General features: G+C 40.3%; 2 protein-coding genes across 2 annotated transcripts; one reads left to right on the top strand and one right to left on the bottom strand.

Moving 5' to 3' along the window:
* Positions 1 to 307: 307 nt before the first annotated feature.
* On the top strand, positions 308 to 5,223 carry LOC131237729 (protein KINESIN LIGHT CHAIN-RELATED 2-like). The gene is made up of 3 exons (XM_058235674.1): positions 308 to 438; positions 2,081 to 4,148; positions 4,829 to 5,223. The coding sequence occupies exons 2-3, from the start codon at positions 2,140 to 2,142 to the stop codon at positions 4,998 to 5,000; spliced, it is 2,181 nt and encodes a 726-aa protein (XP_058091657.1). The 5' UTR covers positions 308 to 438; positions 2,081 to 2,139; the 3' UTR covers positions 5,001 to 5,223.
* Positions 5,224 to 16,415: 11,192 nt separating this feature from the next.
* LOC131237725 (peroxidase P7-like) lies at positions 16,416 to 18,648 on the bottom strand. Its single transcript, XM_058235671.1, has 3 exons — positions 18,339 to 18,648; positions 17,728 to 17,922; positions 16,416 to 17,129 (listed from the first exon to the last, which is right to left on the bottom strand). Exons 1-3 carry the CDS (start codon positions 18,549 to 18,551, stop codon positions 16,584 to 16,586), a joined length of 954 nt encoding a protein of 317 aa, XP_058091654.1. The 5' UTR covers positions 18,552 to 18,648; the 3' UTR covers positions 16,416 to 16,583.
* Between the last annotated feature and the right edge of the window lie 332 nt (positions 18,649 to 18,980).

The raw sequence follows: 18,980 nt of genomic DNA, 5'->3' as shown, positions 1-18,980 counted from the left end.
ATTATTCAATTTAAACATTGATTTGACAATCCTAACCATCCGATCAAGGCATTTAAACAGACTGTAGTAAAAATAAATAAATTAACGGTGAGGACTAATTACAGTAAAGTAAAAAAATTAAAATATATAATTATCTAATAGGGATAATTTTTTACAGGTGGACCACCACGATAGGTTCTACGAGATAGACGGTTCGGATTTTTATATAACTATGCCACGTAACATATCAGTGGGGTCTACGGTACTAACAAAGTTCAGGTCCGGAATTTTTTAATTCCCATTTTACCCTCTTAGCTTATTCTAATACCTCTCCTCTCCCATCCTCGGGTCTTATAACCCCTATCTCCGTCTCTGTTTGTGTGTGAAAACTCCACGAAAACCAGACCACCGGACCGTAGAAAAACGCTTCCAAACCCTCTCTAATGGCGGATTTTTGAGGTACGGACTTAAATTTCTGTATTTTTTTCGGAAGATTTGGATTTTCTTTCCTGCTTTTGTTGATCTGGTCCATCAGTGTTGAGTCAGTTGGAATGATAGAGTACCAGAATTACTGCATTTTTCTTGATTTTTTCGCGTTGGATTTTCTATTTGGCGTGCGGATTTCTCGTTCTGGATGTTTGTATACTGGAATCGGCATGGAAGTTTACTGAATTCGTGAAGTCGGAACCAGATCTGTTGGAAAGCGGCCTAATTTAGATCGTTGTGTTGTGATTCGGATGAAAATTAGGGTTTTTGGTGATTTTATAGTTAGTTGAATTCAGGAGTTTTTGTTTTTCTAATTCCAATGATTCTCGGAGATTCAAGCTATCTGAGTAGGAAAAAAGCTTGAATTTCTGTTGATTTGAGGTTTTATTTCATAATTTCGACTAAAAAAATAGGATTTTTTATAGTTTGATATTGGTGAGAATATAACGTGTGTGTAATTTTTACTGAATTGTCATGATCTGAGTAATCTTATGAGAAAATAATCGTTTTTTTTTTTGGTGAGGGTTTTACGAGTTTGTGAGGGTTTTACGAGGAGGTTCTGAAATCGGTGTTCTGATATGATATGGTTAATGGGCATTGCAATAACGGACTGGTGATGGGAAAAAATGTAAAAATCTGTTATTTTTAGGCCAATGTGAGGATTCTTATTCAGTAACATCAGTTAATTTTTAAAAGAATGGTACATTTATAACGGAAAAAAAAAACTGTATGCACTGTGGTATAGTGTTATGCGACACATGGATGGTTGATGTTGTGATAGCTATTGAAATGTAGTTTGGTTTGGAATCATGGTTTTTGAACATTTTTGTTATTTGTTGCGTTCCACTCTTATCATTTTACTAAAATGTTTAGGTCTTACTCATTTTAATTGTGAAAAGTCAGAATTTGTTGTTTTGAATTTTATATTTTGCAATTTGGATTTGAAGTTTACAGTTTTGGATAAGCACAAACTGTTAGTAGTTTTCTACAGCATCTTTGAGATCTATTTTAGTTGGAAGTTAAGAGTTTTGGATGGTTTATTCTTAGTGAGATTCTGTGATAAGGATGATGTTACTGATAAGTAAAGATTGAATTCCACTCAGTCTGGAAATGGTCGAATTCCTGTCGAAGGTCATCTTATTTTGGATATTCTTGTTGGTTGGAGATTGCAACAAGTGCCTAATCTGACTTGATGCTTGAGATCTGGCCAAGAAGAGAAAATTTCCACCTGAAGGGGTTTATTCTGTAATTTGGATAAGAAACTAGAGTTCCCAACAATTTTCTTTATATCGAAAGTGATGCTGCAAGATTTTTAAATTGAGGCTATTTATGGCTGAAGTGAAGATTGGATTTCTCAGTTAGTTCATACACGATTGAGCCCTAAATAAATTAAGTAATTTTGGACTTGATTTGTATTGAAACGCTAATTTTTAAATTAAGTTGTTCTTGCAGTGTTTTAGGTATCTGCTGGATCTGAATGAGTATCTCCCGATTTGATTTTTGATGCATGATTGAAGTCTAGATTTGTAAACCTAGTTAAATGTAGAGATCTGATTGTTTTGTTGTTTTTATTTTATGGGAAGTTGAATATGCATTCTTTGGAAATAATTTGCAGATATTTTATCAGTTTGATTCAAACAGCCAGAGCAGTTTCATTGATGTGTAGATATTAGAATGCCTGGATTTGTTATGGATGGAGTAAATGGAGAGGAGGTAGCAAATGGGTCGAATTCCATTGTTGGTAAGGCAAATTCTTCTGTAAATAAGTCACCGAGGAGTCCTTTGAGTCCCAAAAGTCCCCAGACTCAGGCTCGTGAACCGCCCAAAGAGGGTTGCATTGACACATCCATTGAACGGCTGTATGATAATGTGTGTGAAATGCACAGCTCAGGTGATAGATCTCCGTCAAGGTTGAGCTTCAGATCTGATGTTGAGGAATCACGAATTGATTCAGAGTTGCACCATCTTGTCGGAGGGGAGATGAGGGCTGTAGAGATAATGGAAGAGGAGGTGGAGGAGGAGAAGAACAAGGAGGATGTTGGCAAGGATGTGGCTTCTAAGAAGGAAAATGGGTCTGCCAACAGGAAGTCGAAGATGGGGAAGTCCCGGTCTCCTAGAACTGAGACTGTTTCTTCCATACAGTCCAAGAGACCTTCCCGTTTGCAATTAAATGGTGAGGCATCAGCTAAATCAAGTCCAAAGAGCAAAATTTCTCATGTAAAACCTTCTACGGAGCAACAGAGTACTAAAAGTACAAGGAAACCAACTCCTGGGGTTGTTCCTACAAAGAAACAGAGTTCTACCCTAGGAGCATCCAAACCAAACAATGGAACTGATGATCTGTCTGAAGCAGGGTTAGACAACCCAGATTTGGGACCTTTCCTACTTAAGCTTGCAAGGGATTTGATTTCTTCAGGGGAAAATCCTCAGAAAGCTCTAGAATTCGCTCTTCGTGCGGCAAAATCCTTTGAGAAATGTATGGATGGAAAACCTAGTTTAGAACTAGTCATGAGCCTGCATGTTGTGGCGGCAATCCATTGCAGCCTAGGGCAGTATGATCAAGCTATCCCTGTTCTCGAGCATTCACTTGAGATTCCCATCTTGGAAGAAGGCGAAGAGCATGCCCTTGCTAAATTCGCTGGGTGTATGCAATTGGGTGATACTTACGCAATGTTGGGTCAGCTTGAAAATTCCATAGAGTGCTATACAGCAGGCCTTGAAATTCAGAAACAGGTCCTGGGAGAAACGGATCCACGAGTTGGTGAAACTTGCCGGTATTTGGCTGAAGCCCATGTTCAAGCTTTGCAATTCGACAAGGCTGAGAAGCTGTGCCAGATGGCTCTTGACATCCATAGAGAAAATGGGGAGCCCGCTTCTCTTGAAGAAGCAGCGGATAGGAGGCTGATGGGTCTTATTTGCGAAACCAAGGGAGATCACGAAGAAGCCCTTGAGCACCTTGTATTAGCTAGCATGTCCATGGTATCTAATGGCCAGGAAACTGAGGTGGCTTCCGTTGATTGCAGCATTGGAGACACCTATTTGTCTTTGGCTCGGTATGACGAGGCTGTTTTTGCATATCAAAAGGCGCTTACTGTGTTCAAGACTTCCAAAGGAGAGAATCATCCAGCCGTTGCTTCGGTTTTTGTTCGTCTTGCCGATTTATATAACAAGACTGGAAAACTGAGGGAATCAAAGTCTTACTGTGAGAGTGCTCTTCGGATTTACGGGAAGCCTGTTCAGGGAACCCCACCAGAGGAAATTGCTAGCGGTCTCACTGACATTTCTGCAATCTACGAATCTATGAACGAGCCTGAGCAAGCACTCAAGTTGCTCCAAAGGGCTTTGAAGATTTATGATGATGCCCCAGGCCAGCAAAGCACGATTGCTGGAATCGAGGCGCAGATGGGGGCGATGTATTATATGACTGGGAACTATTCCGAGTCTTATGCTTCCTTTAAGAATGCCATCGTGAAGCTTCGGGCCAGCGGTGAGAAAAAATCTGCTTTCTTTGGCATTGCTTTGAACCAAATGGGGCTGACATGTGTGCAGCGATACGCGATAAATGAGGCTGCCGAGCTATTCGAAGAAGCCAGGAATATTTTGGAACAAGAATACGGGCCATATCATCCGGACACGCTCGGAGTATATAGCAATCTTGCAGGGACTTATGATGCAATGGGCAGGTATACCCTCATCCATGACCGTGCTTGCAGTATACAACTCTTTTTTGCTAGTTTATGTTGTTTTACAATGTCGATCACAATGACTTATGATGCCTGTCAACCGAAGACTTGCTATCCGGGTGCAATTGCAAGATTTTGTGAGGCTATGTTTGGCTGCATCTTTGAATTGAATTGCAATAATTAATCTGATAAAGTGGAAACTGCCAAATCGCAGTTATCTTAGCATTCACATTGAGTGAGTAGGCTCCAAATTTCAATCATGTTCCTGAGCTTTGCTAAGCTTACAATCTGTGTGCAATAAAGCTTGTGTACACACCACACATGTGCCAAATGGCACATGTGCAAGATTCAATCCATTCATCAGGTTGGTCAAATCTTGTGCATGTTTTCCAAAAAATAAAACTTGAAAGAAACCTTCACTACAACTTGAGGACCAGTTCCACAGTACATATGCCAAGGAAGGAATGACAATGTGTTCATTTCCACCTTATTAAACCAACTGTCTGTTCAAGTCAATAGCTCATCCAAATATTGTAGATTATCCTCCATGGGACCCAACAAACGAATGATGTAGATCATGGACTGTTGTTCCCCATGTCCAATTTGAGAGAGAGAACTGGCACATGATTTTTTGTTTTTTCCGTCATTGTATTATCAATAAATGCCCGTAATTTCTGCAGGTTGAATGATGCAATAGATATTCTGGAGTATGTGGTGAGGATCAGGGAAGAGAAGCTTGGGACGGCCAACCCGGACGTGGACGACGAGAAGAGGAGGTTGGGTGAGTTGTTGAAGGAAGCTGGCAGGGTCAGGACCAGGAAAGCCAAATCTTTGGAAACTCTCATGTTATGAAGAAACTAGAAAGCTGCCATTAAGGTATGATGATGATGATGCATAGAGGCATACATGCATGCATGTAAATTAGGATATTTAAAAGATGTGTTGTGGTTATCTTGATTAGGTTGGAATATTGATTATTATTATTAATTATTATACTATTATATATTTGTATATTTTTAGTGATTATTGTGTTTGGTTCTCTATTGTTTATGGGATTAGTGAAAATCCTTTTCCAGATGGTCTCTATAATGTTGTTGGTGTCTGTTGGAAAGATGCTTCCTTTCTTTTCTTTTTATACTGCAAAACTCTCTCTCTCTCTCTCTCTCTCTCTCTCTCTCTCTGTGGAGTGTCCAATCTGGTGGCTGGAATTTTAAACAGTAGAGAATGTAAAACTTCTATTAAGTGGGCCCCACTGATATGAGATATATAAGGGTGGTAAATAGACTTGAATTCTATCCGTGTGGAGTAAACTACTTCAGGTCTCATTCTTATAAATACTGGTCTTGATTCCTTCACTCAAAAAACTTCCTCTCATCTCTAGTTTCATAAAGGTTTAGGGTGCCAAAGATCAAGTTTTCCACATACACTAGCTGTACCTGGAGCTTCTTTACTAACCACAGGCCATCCATTGTGGGGCCCACTAGTTGGACGGTCATATAAAGTGGCAACTAACCATCATTGGTTCATTGTGTAATGAACTGAAAAGCCCCTTTAAAGATTCTCGGTCCGTTTTTTTCCCCAATGTGGATAGCTCACGGAGGTGCCTTTTATATAGGTGAAAAGAGAGTGCTTTGTAGCAAAATGGGCCAGCAAAATCGTGCCATTCTTTTTGTTTCTGACAAACGTGTAGGAGATCCAGGCCGTGCAAAACGTTGGTCCCATCACGAGATCATGGCACACAATTTCTGGGCCCACCTTTTGCATGGATTAGATGTCCTACACGTGGCATATTTGGAGGGAAATACCTATAGCAGTAGCACAGCAAGCTTAAGATATCATTGTGATGCCTGATTGGAGCTGATCCACTCATTAAGTGGGCCACACCTAAGGGAATATTTCAGATACAGCAGTAGCACAGCAACCTTACGCTATTATTAAAAAATAAATAAATAATTCCTATGCTATTATTGAAATCCTGATTGGAGCCGATCCACTCATTCGGTGGGTCACACCTAAGGGAATATTTCAGATATGGCAGTAGCACAGCAATCTTACGCTATTATTGTAATGCCTGGTTGGAGCCGATACGGTCATTAGGTGGGCCACACCTAAGGGAATATATCTTATTCTCCCAACTAGTCCATTAGACATTGTTTCTTTGGTATGAAAGGCAATGCCTTTCCCACCTTGAAGCCAGAATGCTTACAGAAAGTCCAGCTTCATATGCATTTGCTGAGCTTTCTCAGTATACATGTGTGTAATAAGGCTCATTTACATGCCACACGTGCCAGTATGGCACATAGGTGCGAGATCCGAACCATCCATCAGGTCGGTCTGGCATTGCACGTGTTGGAAATCTGGTCCACTCAACATGTGAGTCCAACATTGCAAACAGGTGGATGGGTTAGTAAACTTTCAGCCATGGTTTTCAGACCTGTACATTTGTTTTGCAAACTGTGGCCCACCTGACCAATGGATTAACCTGATTCTTGGGCTAGGGTATTAATATAATGGTTCCATTCTGATAGATGGATTGGATCTTAGACATGTTATGCCATGCTGGCACGTGTGGTGTTTATATGAACTTTATTGCACACGCGTGTGGGCTTAGCAAGGCTTTGATTTTATATTCTTGCTCTCCTTATCCATAACGAGAGAGCACCGCATTATTGATCGTCCATCTGGTGGACCCTTACAACGGATGGTCCACTTCCAAAATTCATGCTAACAGGGCATTTTATTACGCAAACCTTCCACTCCAACTGTTAATATATTTCATTTGGACGGTCCTTTCAAATTCCATCAATCGGACGATCAGGAGAATAAAATTGAGTGGCTTAAAGCTATAGCCCAATCCAGTGTGGGCCCCCATAAAATAGACGGTTTTAATAATCTGGCGTGCAGCCATGTGGTCCGTTTAATGCAATACGTGAATATTTATTCCTTGAATGGTTAGCTTTATGGTATAGACGTGATTATTTTTCGCCCAGTTCCATCCATTATGAGGCCCAGATGTCTACGGATTGGATTGATCCGTACATGCATCCCATTTGAAAAGGAATTATGAATGCATGTGATCTAGGGCTGCAACTTGGGCTCCGGTTAACCCGAACCAGACTAACTCAACCCGAGTTCATTGGGTCAGGTTGTCAGGGTCCCCAGTCAGGTTGAGGTTGGAAAATTCCAACTCAATTTGAAATCAAGTTAGGATAGGGTTGAACAAATCCAGGTTCGGTTAGGACAGATTGGGAATAATTACGGTAATTGTTGACTTAGATGGTTTGGTCATGTGTAATAGGATCAACATCCTTACTAGTTAGTAGTATTGACTTTGTATAAGTTGAAGAGCTTAAGGGCCTGTTTGGCCGGACCGATCCCACGGTATTAGGTAGGATGGGATTCCAAAAAACATATTATTACCCATGGCAGGGACTGTTCCCTGTTACAATGGGATAAGCTTAATGCCCTTTTTTGTTTGTAATACGGTAGTACATTGAAAGGATATACCCACTATCATTTGAAACTATTAACAATAACACACATGTGTTATATCTAAACCGTTCATTTGTTTTGTAACCTCATTTTATGGCATGGGCCTAAAAATGAGGCAGATCCAAAACTTCTGTGGCCCCAAAAAAGTTTTCAACGGTGAGTATTCAATCCCCATTGCTTTCTATGGTGGGGTCCACTTGAGCTTTAGATCTACCTGGACTTTTGGCACATGCTCTAAAATGATCTCGAAAAATGGGTGGAAGGTATGGATATAGCCCACACATCATGGTGGGACCTACACAGCTTGCTAACATTGAGTGATATTAGCACGGACCCGATACGATTCCATCTAACCTACTTCCAAGCTTTTCCACTCTTCCCAAACATGGAGTGGAATTGGCACAGGACGAGATGCAATTCCCTCCCACCTAAGCCCATCTAATCCAGCCGGCCAAACAGGCCCTAAAGGACCTATTTATAACCTAAGATTAAGTGGTAAGGAATTGCATTAATTCCAATGTAAATTTGATCTCGTGTTTGGAATTGAAGTAATCCAAAAATCATGTCATCCAATCCTGATAAAAGATACAACGAGATTTCTAGTGGATTTCAAAATCTAATACATTTGTGGGTCCCACATTGATGCATGTGTTTTTCAATATCATATATTCATATGCATCCTTTATACGTGATAATTGAGTTGCTTATGCATACAGGTGATTGGCATCAGTTGTGAAATTTAGTGCATCAATTACAGCTCCATGGTCCAACAAAAACAAGTTTTACTTAATGCAATGTTTTTTATTTAATGGAAGAATTTGATCCCAAATGTGGGATTCGACTGTTAAAATACTATGGTATTTTCATACGTATAATCATTATGCAATAATTGTATCAATTCTACTAAATGCAATTCAAAGGTCCAAAGAATGTGGTTGAAGGTAGTAAGAAAAAATATAATCATGGTCGGACTAAAATTACGACCATCAATAGAGTAGAATGGCATAACAGAATTCACGTGGCCGACTCCAATTAATTGTGATAAGCAGATGGCGATGCTGACAGCGATGATTTTGGTCGGGTCCATTTAGGGTTGAGTAAAGAGGAATTCAGGCACCTCATGTTAGAATTCGGGTTGAGTCAAATAGGGTTGTCTGTTGGGACCTCTTGAGGTTGAGACAATCTTAAGTTGATCCTTAGCTCAACCCAATTCACAAAGAGTTGAACCCCTAATATGGTTCATCTAGTGGAGGAATTCCAAGTAATGAGATGTGAACCGGTGTTATAAGAGCGCTATATTACATTAGTGTTACTAGGGATAAAGGGAAACTCGGCAGACTAATCCATCCATTTGTAGAGTTGTACATCCAGCCGAGTTATGTCAAGGTCAACTTGGCTCGGCCCCACTCTAACCCCAGCTGGAGCTCAACTCGGCTCAGCCTTTGAGCTCAACAAGCTATCTCACTTCAACAGGATGGTGTGAGCCGAGTCAAGTTTGGATTAAATCGAGGCGAGTTATCTTTAATAATAAGTAAATTCTTAAAAATAAAATATAAACAATACATGTAATTTAAAGAATAATAAATTTAAAAGTATAATCCATTCAACACAATCAATATTTTAGAAACATTTTGTTTAACAAAATATAACAAATGTTAAACCAATAATTTAAAAGTGTAATCCTTTCAATATTATCAGTAGTTTTAAGGTATAATCCATTAAATTAGTAATTTCAAAATGTAAGCCACAACTAGAGTTGTACATTGAGCCAGTTTTAAGTCAAGCTTTGAGCTTCAAGCCGATCCGAGCTACCTACCTGCTACTCGACCTCAGTTTGTTTTTCAACGAGTTAGAGTTAAATAGGCATCGGTCTGTCTCGAATTTCCGTATCATGCCGAGGTCATTCGAGCTAAACCGAGCCAAGCTCATCGAGCTTTTCGAGCTACTCGTGTACAACTCTATTCATCGATATAATATATTAGGTTTTTTATAAATTTCCTGGCCATCAATGATGAAAACCACGTTGATCAGATGATTCTATCAGGCTAATGGTATGGAAGCCATGGCATATTACATAAGACTCCTATCACTGAGTATAATTCTCAATGAATAAGATTACAACTCTTGCGTGCCGGACTTGCCTTTGATGTTTTCACGGCATCTAATTCCATCCAAAATGGTTGACCAACCATGAAATTGGGACCCTTAAAATTCAGGCAAATGCCAAAAGGCCTGGATGGGTGGGCCCACACAATTTGATAGTAATTCCATGATACTTCACTGTCGAAGATGAATGGCCGACGTCCAGTGGCCCGCCTAACTATTATTCGAGGAGAAATTATCTAATAATCTCTTTAATCCTATCGTTTAGATGGCTCCAAATACAACTAACGGTTTAGATCATTGAAAAAAAGCTTAATGTACATTAATTTTCTTATAATTCCTCTCTATTTTCTCTCTTGGATTCTCTAATAAAGGATGCCTTGGATTCTCTCACAAGGGATGCAGGACCCAAAAGATTGCGAGGAATTGAAATGTCATAGGCTTATCCTTATCACATCGGATCCCTTTCTCTTTCACTTTTTTTCTCTTCGGTGGAATTATATTTATAGAAAAAAAAAAAAAACATGTGCAACTTGCTTAGTGGTTGCCACATGTGGGCCCAGGACCTCATATTCGACTGTTGCAACTATCATGTGGCCCACCGCTTGTATTGGACGATTTTTAGGTGGTTGTCCAAATTATTTTTTACAGTGTGGCCCAACACCTCATTTTTATGTGATGGAAGCTGCAGATCATGTAAGCCCCCACATGCTGATGGGATTTCCAAAAAATAGGCCCTCACCAGGTGGGACACTAGAAAATAATGGACAACCACTGGACACCTCCAAATTCACTTGGTGTTGCAAATGATGGTTGAATTAGTCTGATATTTTGAGGCATTACACTTTCATAGTTGGCAACCCTCCTAATTTTTAGGTATCATATGAATGCCGTTTGAATAGTGACCCTAGTGTCAAAGCTCCGTGGACCCTACCATATTTATGTGTTTTATACATGTTGTCTATTCATTTTTTATTTTTATTTTTGTTTTCAGTTCATTTTAGGGCATGACTCTAAAAATGAGCTAGACCCAAATCTTAGGTGAACTATATCACAGGGAAATAGTAGTGATTGAATGTCCACCGTAGACGGTAAACCTATGGATAAGTTCACGTGGAGGAAGAGAAGACACAAATATCCACATGATCCAAAACTTAAGTGCCATGTGTTTTATCCATGTTGTCCATCCATTTTTTTCGGCTCATTTTAGGGCAGGAGCAGAGAGATCCAAATCATAGGTGAACCATATCACAGGAAAATAGTGCTGATATTGAACATCCATGGTTGACAGTAAACCTATGGATAAGTTCACATAGGCATGGATGAAGGGAAAACACAAATAGCATGATCCAAAACTTCAGTGGCTCCTGAAAAAAAATTCAACAGTAACCATTCAATCCCCACTGTTTCCTGGGCGTGGTCTACCTGAGATTTGAATTTGTGTCATTTTTTGGATCATGCCCTAAAATGAGCTGGAAAAATGAATGAACGGCGAGGATAAAACACGTATATCATGGCGAGGTCCACAGAGCTTTGAAACCAAATAGCTGGCTGCTACTAGGGTTACTAGCCAAAGCCAAACCGCGTCCAGGCGCATCAACGTTCATGGAATCAGCTATTCAACAAAAACGCTGCAGAGGATCATTATTTTAGGCTGCCAATGGGCTGGGCTTGACCAATGTTGAGGTCTACATGCCCAGCCCTCAAGTTAAGCTCAGACCCGAACTGGGCCCGGAACTAATGGACCGATCAGGCGGGTCCCAGATGACCGAGATGACAATGCCCTCGCTGCACCCAAACTCTAGGCAACCCGATACCGACCCGCTGGCTCATTTTGTTCAAAGGTTCGGGTTATTTGTTAGGTGGGCCTCACAGTGCAAGAATTGTGGTCGAAAATATTGGAAAAATTAAGTTGGATTTATCGAAAAAATGAAAAATAAAATGAAATAAAGATCCATTATTTCATTTCACGAGGCCGAATCACAATCACGTAAAAATTGTTCCATTAAATAACCTAAGTGTTTTAATCTCCAAAACTCAAAGTAAAAATATTACACATGCATTCATATATAAACCTCAAATATTTTCCTATCATTTTCGACATGGGACAAAAGCATTCATCACACTTTTTCATTTAAAATTTCTAAAAGTCATTTGGCGCGAAAATCTGAAAATTTTAAAATATTTGAAAAATATATTTTTTAAAAACCACAAATCGCAACATAAAAATCAGGCCAATTCGATTACACGTATATACAGCCGTACAACGGCGCAGTTAGTAAACGGCCTTGAAGTTTAGGCCTGGAAATTGGCCACGGGTGTAATATGCCAGCCCGAGCCAGGTCAAAGCAAATTCGGGCCTGAAAACCCGACGGGTCAGCCATTGACAGTCCTAGCTCCCAATAGTGTATATCAACGGTCAAGAGAAGTTCGGGCTTTAAATTCGTATCCGTAGGACACATGGTTCAGTCATCCATACCATTGATACGATGGGACCCATTGCGGATCGCCTATGTATTAAAAATCAGAATTGAAGAAACCTAGTCCTTTAATAGGTCGCCTGTAACTAGATGGTTGACAAAGAAACCACAGCAACGGTGGATATTCAACCAGAAAAATGAGAATATTCTCTTGCTAGTATCCTCCATCTGGCGTGAGACCCATTGTATCAACGGTTCGGATTGGATTGCCGATCCACGGGCCCACGTGCACAGGATGGACGAATTTTGCAAAGTCTAGCCCCAGCATTATATAATACAGAGCTTTGCTAAGCCCACACGTTTGGAGAAGGAAGCTCATGCACACGATGTAGATTTTCTTGCTTGGAATCAAATCTTGTCCATTCATCTGGTGGTCGATGATCTAAAAACCAGTTGGACGGGTGAAAAAAAAAAAAATTTACTTCAGCCAAGTTTTTCTCAGCCGTACGTTATGTCATATACTACGGCCCACCTGAGATTGAACCGACCTGATTCTTGCGCAACGTACCATGACATCTAAACGGTGGTACCGCTCTAATGAATGGACTGGATCTCATACCAAGTTGCCACGCTGACATATCTGTGTCGTATACATGAGCAGTCTTGTGCACACGTGTGGGCTTGGCAAAGCTAGTATACAGGTTTGCTTGAATACATCTCGAGGACTCTAGCCGTTAGATTTGGGCCTCTTTCAATGATCCAAACCGTTTATTTGATAGAGCTCCCCATGCATCGAGGATGACCAAAAAAACTCTCGGATTGAATATCTCAACACATTTAGTATACAGAGTTATGGCGGCCGTTAATGTTCAAATCAAATTGGCCAAATTATCGAAGGGTTGAAATGAGCTTCTGCTTGTGCCAACAGATTGGGTGACCTGATCCCGGGATATAGCAATCCCATGGATCTTAAGACAATCCACTGACAACACCATCACTACCTTTAAATCCCATCCAGTCCACCCTAATCCGTTCAAATTTACCTCGGACATGTTTGGTTTGAGGGATTGGAAGGGATGGGAAAGTTTAATCCCAGGATTAGCCCGGTGTGCCAAACAGAATCAATATAGCAATCCCATGGATCTTAAGACAATCCACCGACAACCCCATCATTACCTTGAAATTCATGCCATCCACCCTAATACCATTCAATCCCTTCCAATCCACCCGGCCAAACGGGCCCTAGGTGACATGTGGCATCGCATTTCATTGATCGGAACGTTCATGGTTGAAATGAGCTTCTGCTTGTTGAATTTCCACCACAAAAGTTAAACTCGTCATATAAACGGTTTAGATCATAGGAAGATGGCCCAGATGCAACGGCTAAAATCTCCACGTGTCATATTTTAATACATCAGGATCTATTCGACCAGACCCCTATGACTATTATTATATGAACTTTCACATCCTACCCCGCTTTCATGCCAACGTGTCATGCATATAAGACATCCGATCTGCACGAAGTATGGGAAACACTATCAAGATTACTTTCCATGAAAATCAAGCCGATCACATCTTTAGTCGGACCATCGACTGTCCATTGATTTGGACGGTCTGATCGGCCTGATGAGTGGACCCACTGATTTTTAACTGAGATGTTTCATGGTGTGGACCACCTTTTCCACAGATTGGATGTCCATAAAAAATGACACCTTGGTGGGAAAGGGAAACACTGGACACTGTATGTGAAAGTTTAGTTACAGAGGTTATGTAGGGAATAATCACGTCCATTCGAAGGTATGATAGTTGCTATATGATCGGGACGTGTGGGGCCCACCCGTGATGTGTACGTGGAATCCAAACCATGCATCTATGTGAGTCTCTTCATATAACAGTACATCTCAAAATTCATCCTGATTCAAAACTCAGGTAGGACACACACAGGCAGCCATGTTCTATCAATCCTAAAGCCTATGTATTCGATTGTTTTGGCCCACCTAAGTTTTGGAACGAGTTAGGTTCGGTCCCTTCATCCAGGTGTAGTGCACCCAATGAACGGATTGGATGATATACACACCACATGGTGGACCCTACACTCCATCTCGAAGTTTCTATACTGGGCATCCCCCTCCCCATTATCTAACCATGTTCCCTTGTAGTGTGGCCTACCTGAAATATTGATCATACTGTATTTTTGTAACTAGGTGTAAAATAGACGTACACGTCAAATGGACGGTCTGGATGGAATGAACACATCATGGTGGGTCGACATAGATGGAATGTATAGTAATTACCACAGGGTCGAACGCATGCGCATAACTCCACACAAATACGTCAACTCGCAAAAACATACACGTGGGATGGAAAACGAGACAAAAAATCTCATTTACCCAATCATTAATTTTTTTAAGCACACGTCATACTCAGGGCCGAGATATTTGAAGCAAGTCGAAGTGGACGGTCACTCATTGACAAAAAGTATTAATACGGTGGATATGGACGGGTTATGCTATCTTTTTTTTTTAATTATTTTACACACGCACACACAACCCCACACACTCACGCTGGTGGAATTTCACCACCTATGGGTACCCGAACCCTTGACCAGGAGTTGAAACTCCTGAGAGTCTACCACCCGGGCAAGAGTAAGAACCCATCGGGTTATGCTATCTTAACTGTAGAATATTTACCGTCTTTCTCATTCATTTCTTTATGGCTCACCTATTTAAAGGTTTAAAACTTGGAGAATTTTGGTGCATGCATCATAGAGTGAGGTGTCCATGACATCAACCACCTAGATAACCTTTCTTACCCATTTTATCTTGCAGGCAGTTGTTCCTTTCTCTTGCAGCAATTAAGCTGTCCTTCGCATAGGATCCTTACTCTTGCTCCGGTGGTGGACTCTCAGGAGTTTTAAAACCCGGTCAAGGGTTCGAGTATCCCTAGGTGGTGAAATCCCACTGTGGCAGTGTGGCGTGAGTGTGTGTACATGTAAATAAATAAATTAAAAAATAAAAAAGTTGTCATTCCCATTGCATCCGATACAGTTTTTCAAGAACGTTCCAAACACATTCGGATTAACTGTCATTTTGTTCATGATAGAAATTTTATTTTTTGTTTTTTATAAAAAAATCTTTGGGTTTTTTTTTTTTTTTTTTTATAAATAAAATTTCCCCAGAGGTAAGATCACACCTTGCATTGAGTAATTTTGTTTGTAATAGAAGTTTTGTTTTTCTTCCAAAACTATGGTTTTTTTTTTTTCCACAAAGGTAGGATCGCCCCTTGTATTGAGTAATTTTGTTCGTGATAGAAGTTTTGTTCTTCCAAAACCATGGATTTTATTTTTTATTTTTACTCGAAAGGTAGGATCACACCTTGTATTGAGTAATTTTGTCCGTGAAGTTTTGTTTTTCTTCCAAAATTATGGGTTTTTGTTTTTTTTTTTCCGAAAGGTAGTATCATACCTTGTATTGAGTAATGTTGTTCATGATAGAAGTTTTGTTTTTCTTCCAAAACTATGGATTTTTAGTTTTTTTTCATTTTTTACTCGAAAGGTAGGATCACACCTTGTATTGAGTAATTTTGTCCATGATAGAAGTTCTGTTTTTATTCCAAAACTATGGGCTTTTTTCTTTTTTCTTTTTCTTTTTTCAAAAGATAGTATCACACCTTGTATTGAGTAATTTTGTTCGTGATAGAAGTTTTGTTTTTCTTTCAAAATTATAGGTTTTTTTTTTTTTTCCCGGAAGGTATGATCACACCTTGTATCGAGTATTTGTGAAAGAAGTTTTGTTTTTCTTCCATAACTATGGGTTTGTTTTTTTTTTTTAGTTTTTGTTCGGAAAGGTAGTATCACACCTTGTATTGAGTAATTTTGTTCCCGGTAGAAGTTTTGTTTTTCTTCCAAAACTGAGTTTTTTTTCTCCAAAAGGTAGGATCACACCTTGGATCGAGTAATTTTGTTTATGATGTAAGTTTTGTTTTTCTTCCAAAATTATGGAGCTTTATTATTTATTTATTTTTTCCAAAAGGTAGGATCACACCTTGTAATGAGTCCATGAAACAGCCAACAGATATTTTCACAAAAGGTGTTATAGAATCTCAGCTAAATGACATAATATTCAAGCTGTGCATGCACGATATCCATGCTTTAGTTTGAAGAAAGTGTCAGTGCATAATCATCAATTACGTCTTTAGGTGGTCATATGGACAACCATATTTATAATAAATAGTTTAAAAGTAAGAGAAAGTGAGAGGGAAGGACACCAAAACCTTAATTTGATTAAACAACAAAACTGAAAATACAAATACAGAGTTCAAAGCACATCCATAGTACATTGGCCAGGATGGCAGCAACACTTGGATAATCCATGTAACTAAACAAAACCATAGCCCAAAGTAGATAATTACAGAGCTCATTCTAATTAACCCTCCCACAATTAACTCGAACTTCGCCTTGGGACCCAGTAAGTGGGCCCAAATAACCCATCTTGACCATGGCACTGGCAAAATCTGTCGAGAATGCGTCGGCGTTGTTGCTGTATAAGGTGACCACGGAATCAGTAGATCCACCATTGAAAAGAACTTGATCAGAGCGGAGGAGGCCCCGCCTGTTGATCAACGCTTGGAAATAGTTGTTGCCGAATCGGTTTGGGCTTTGTGGGTCCAGTGGGGCCAAATTGTCATCGCCGCCAGTGGTGGGACAAGTGGTGCGACGAGTGGCTGCAAATGCAGGATCGATGTTGGCGTCATTGTAGATCCGGCCCCTAAACAAGACACACCTGGCCTGGCCCACCGTGTGGGCCCCTGATAAGGCAACCATCTCTCGAGGACTAAATCCCTTCCGTCCAAATTTGTCAATGATTGAATCGAGGCTCTCATCAGGGCCAGGAAGGTCAGTACTAGCTCCATTTGCTGTTCTTGCATCTCTTCTCCCTACTGGAACTGAGTAAGATGGCCCACCAAGCTGTGACATAATTAATAGAAGAATTTAGTTTTTGCATTAGTAAGTACACATGCATTCAGTGATCCAAGCCGTTGATACGATATTGGTTCCCATGTTCGATGGTCAATGAGCAGAATATTAGGTGCAGCCACACCCTCCTGCCGACACAATACTTGTAGATCAACTAGCACCAAAATCAGGCAGGTCCTCCCATCAGACGTGCCACACCACTGGAATTGATGGAAAACAGACAGTCTATGTGGCCCACCTAATCAGTCGACATGCCTGATTTTTGTGCCAAGTGATCTTCATGGAGGGTCCCACCATTTGCATGGTACAGATGTTCTACACAAGTAGCAAGTTGGCAGGGAAGATGCAGTACGACAAGTTAGCTGTTGTAACGGTTGTTACCTGTGTGATCAGTAATCTTGTAGATTTTGTCCATGGTTTTGTACCTACTTTCATACCGTTATATGTAACGGTGTTACCTGTTGTAACGGTTGTTTATAAATGAAAAATAAAAAATAAAAAAATAATCTGTTATAACAGTTTAGTAGCCCATACAATAACCATGTATGCATGTTCATTGGTACATTGACAGGATGATCATCATACTCACTTCAACGACGGAATCGCGGGCAGCAATGGCTAGGATGTCTGCACAAGATACCACACTTCTGCCGCAGGCTCTGTCCACTTGCATCTTTATGTTATCGATCACCTCATATCCTCGTGCTGAATTGTTATTAGCTGGTGAAGTTTGTTCACCAACAAATGATCCAGTATTGTCCAGAAGAATTCCTCCATCACAACCCTACAATCATAAAATCTCATTAGATATGGATGGATAGATTAGGGATGCTTCTTAAGGATGTTTATCTGCATATACCAAACGCAAGCGGCCTAAAAATGCAAAAGTAAGACGATGGATAAGATTTGAATTTTTCATCCAGTAGGCAGGATAGACAATGTGCAATAGCCAGAAAAGTAGGCCAATCCAATCATCTGGTGGGCCACATATGTTCGAATGGTTGGCGAAAATGATAACTGGTGGCTCACATTCAACGTATGTGGATAACCCATCTTAATAAGTGGCGTAGACTTTTTTTGGGGTGGTCTTACACACATACTACAGGGCCGCCTACTATCACACATGTGAGCTACTTTGGCACGTGTAGAGCGTTTGCAGATATGGTGCACGTGCTACTGGCGAGTGGTGCAAGTACTCACGTTAACAAAGCAATCATGGAAGAAGAGACGTATGATGGATGCCCCCATCCGGGCCTCTCGATTGATGGCGGACCGCATGGCGGTCCGGACAGTGTCGAACACGGATGGGCATGTATTGGCATAGAAGGAGACTGAGAGCTGTGATGAGACTGGGGATGGTGATATGGTGATTGTGATGATGAGAAGGGCCAGACAGAGGGTTGAGCCGGCCATGATCAGTTCAAAAAAATAAATAAAAATGAAGAAAGGTTACAAAGGATCACACAAGGGAAGAGCCTGAGGTGTTTTAGAGTATGTTTGAAGTGAAGGAAAGGGTGTTGGAGTTTTTATAGAGAGAGAACATACAATTGGATGATGAAAATTTCAAAAACAATTAAGAGAGAGGAAAAACGCATACGCCTTTGACTATTAAACCTTTCCTGGCCTTACATTCGTTCACATTCTCAAATTGGATAGACCTTGTCCACTTATGCACCAGTGGGCCGTTGGATTCATTCACATTCCCAAGTTGGAATGGACCTTGTCCATCCTTATTGAAAGCTCGTTTTAGGCCATGATTAAAAAAATGAAGTAGATCCAAATCTCAAGTGGACCATAATACAGGAAACAGTGGTAATCAACCGTTGAAAACTTCTCATGAGC

This window comes from Magnolia sinica, chromosome 2 (assembly GCF_029962835.1).
Source record: "Magnolia sinica isolate HGM2019 chromosome 2, MsV1, whole genome shotgun sequence".
NCBI lineage: Eukaryota > Viridiplantae > Streptophyta > Magnoliopsida > Magnoliales > Magnoliaceae > Magnolia > Magnolia sinica.
This window is presented reverse-complemented; position numbering and strand designations above follow the sequence as displayed.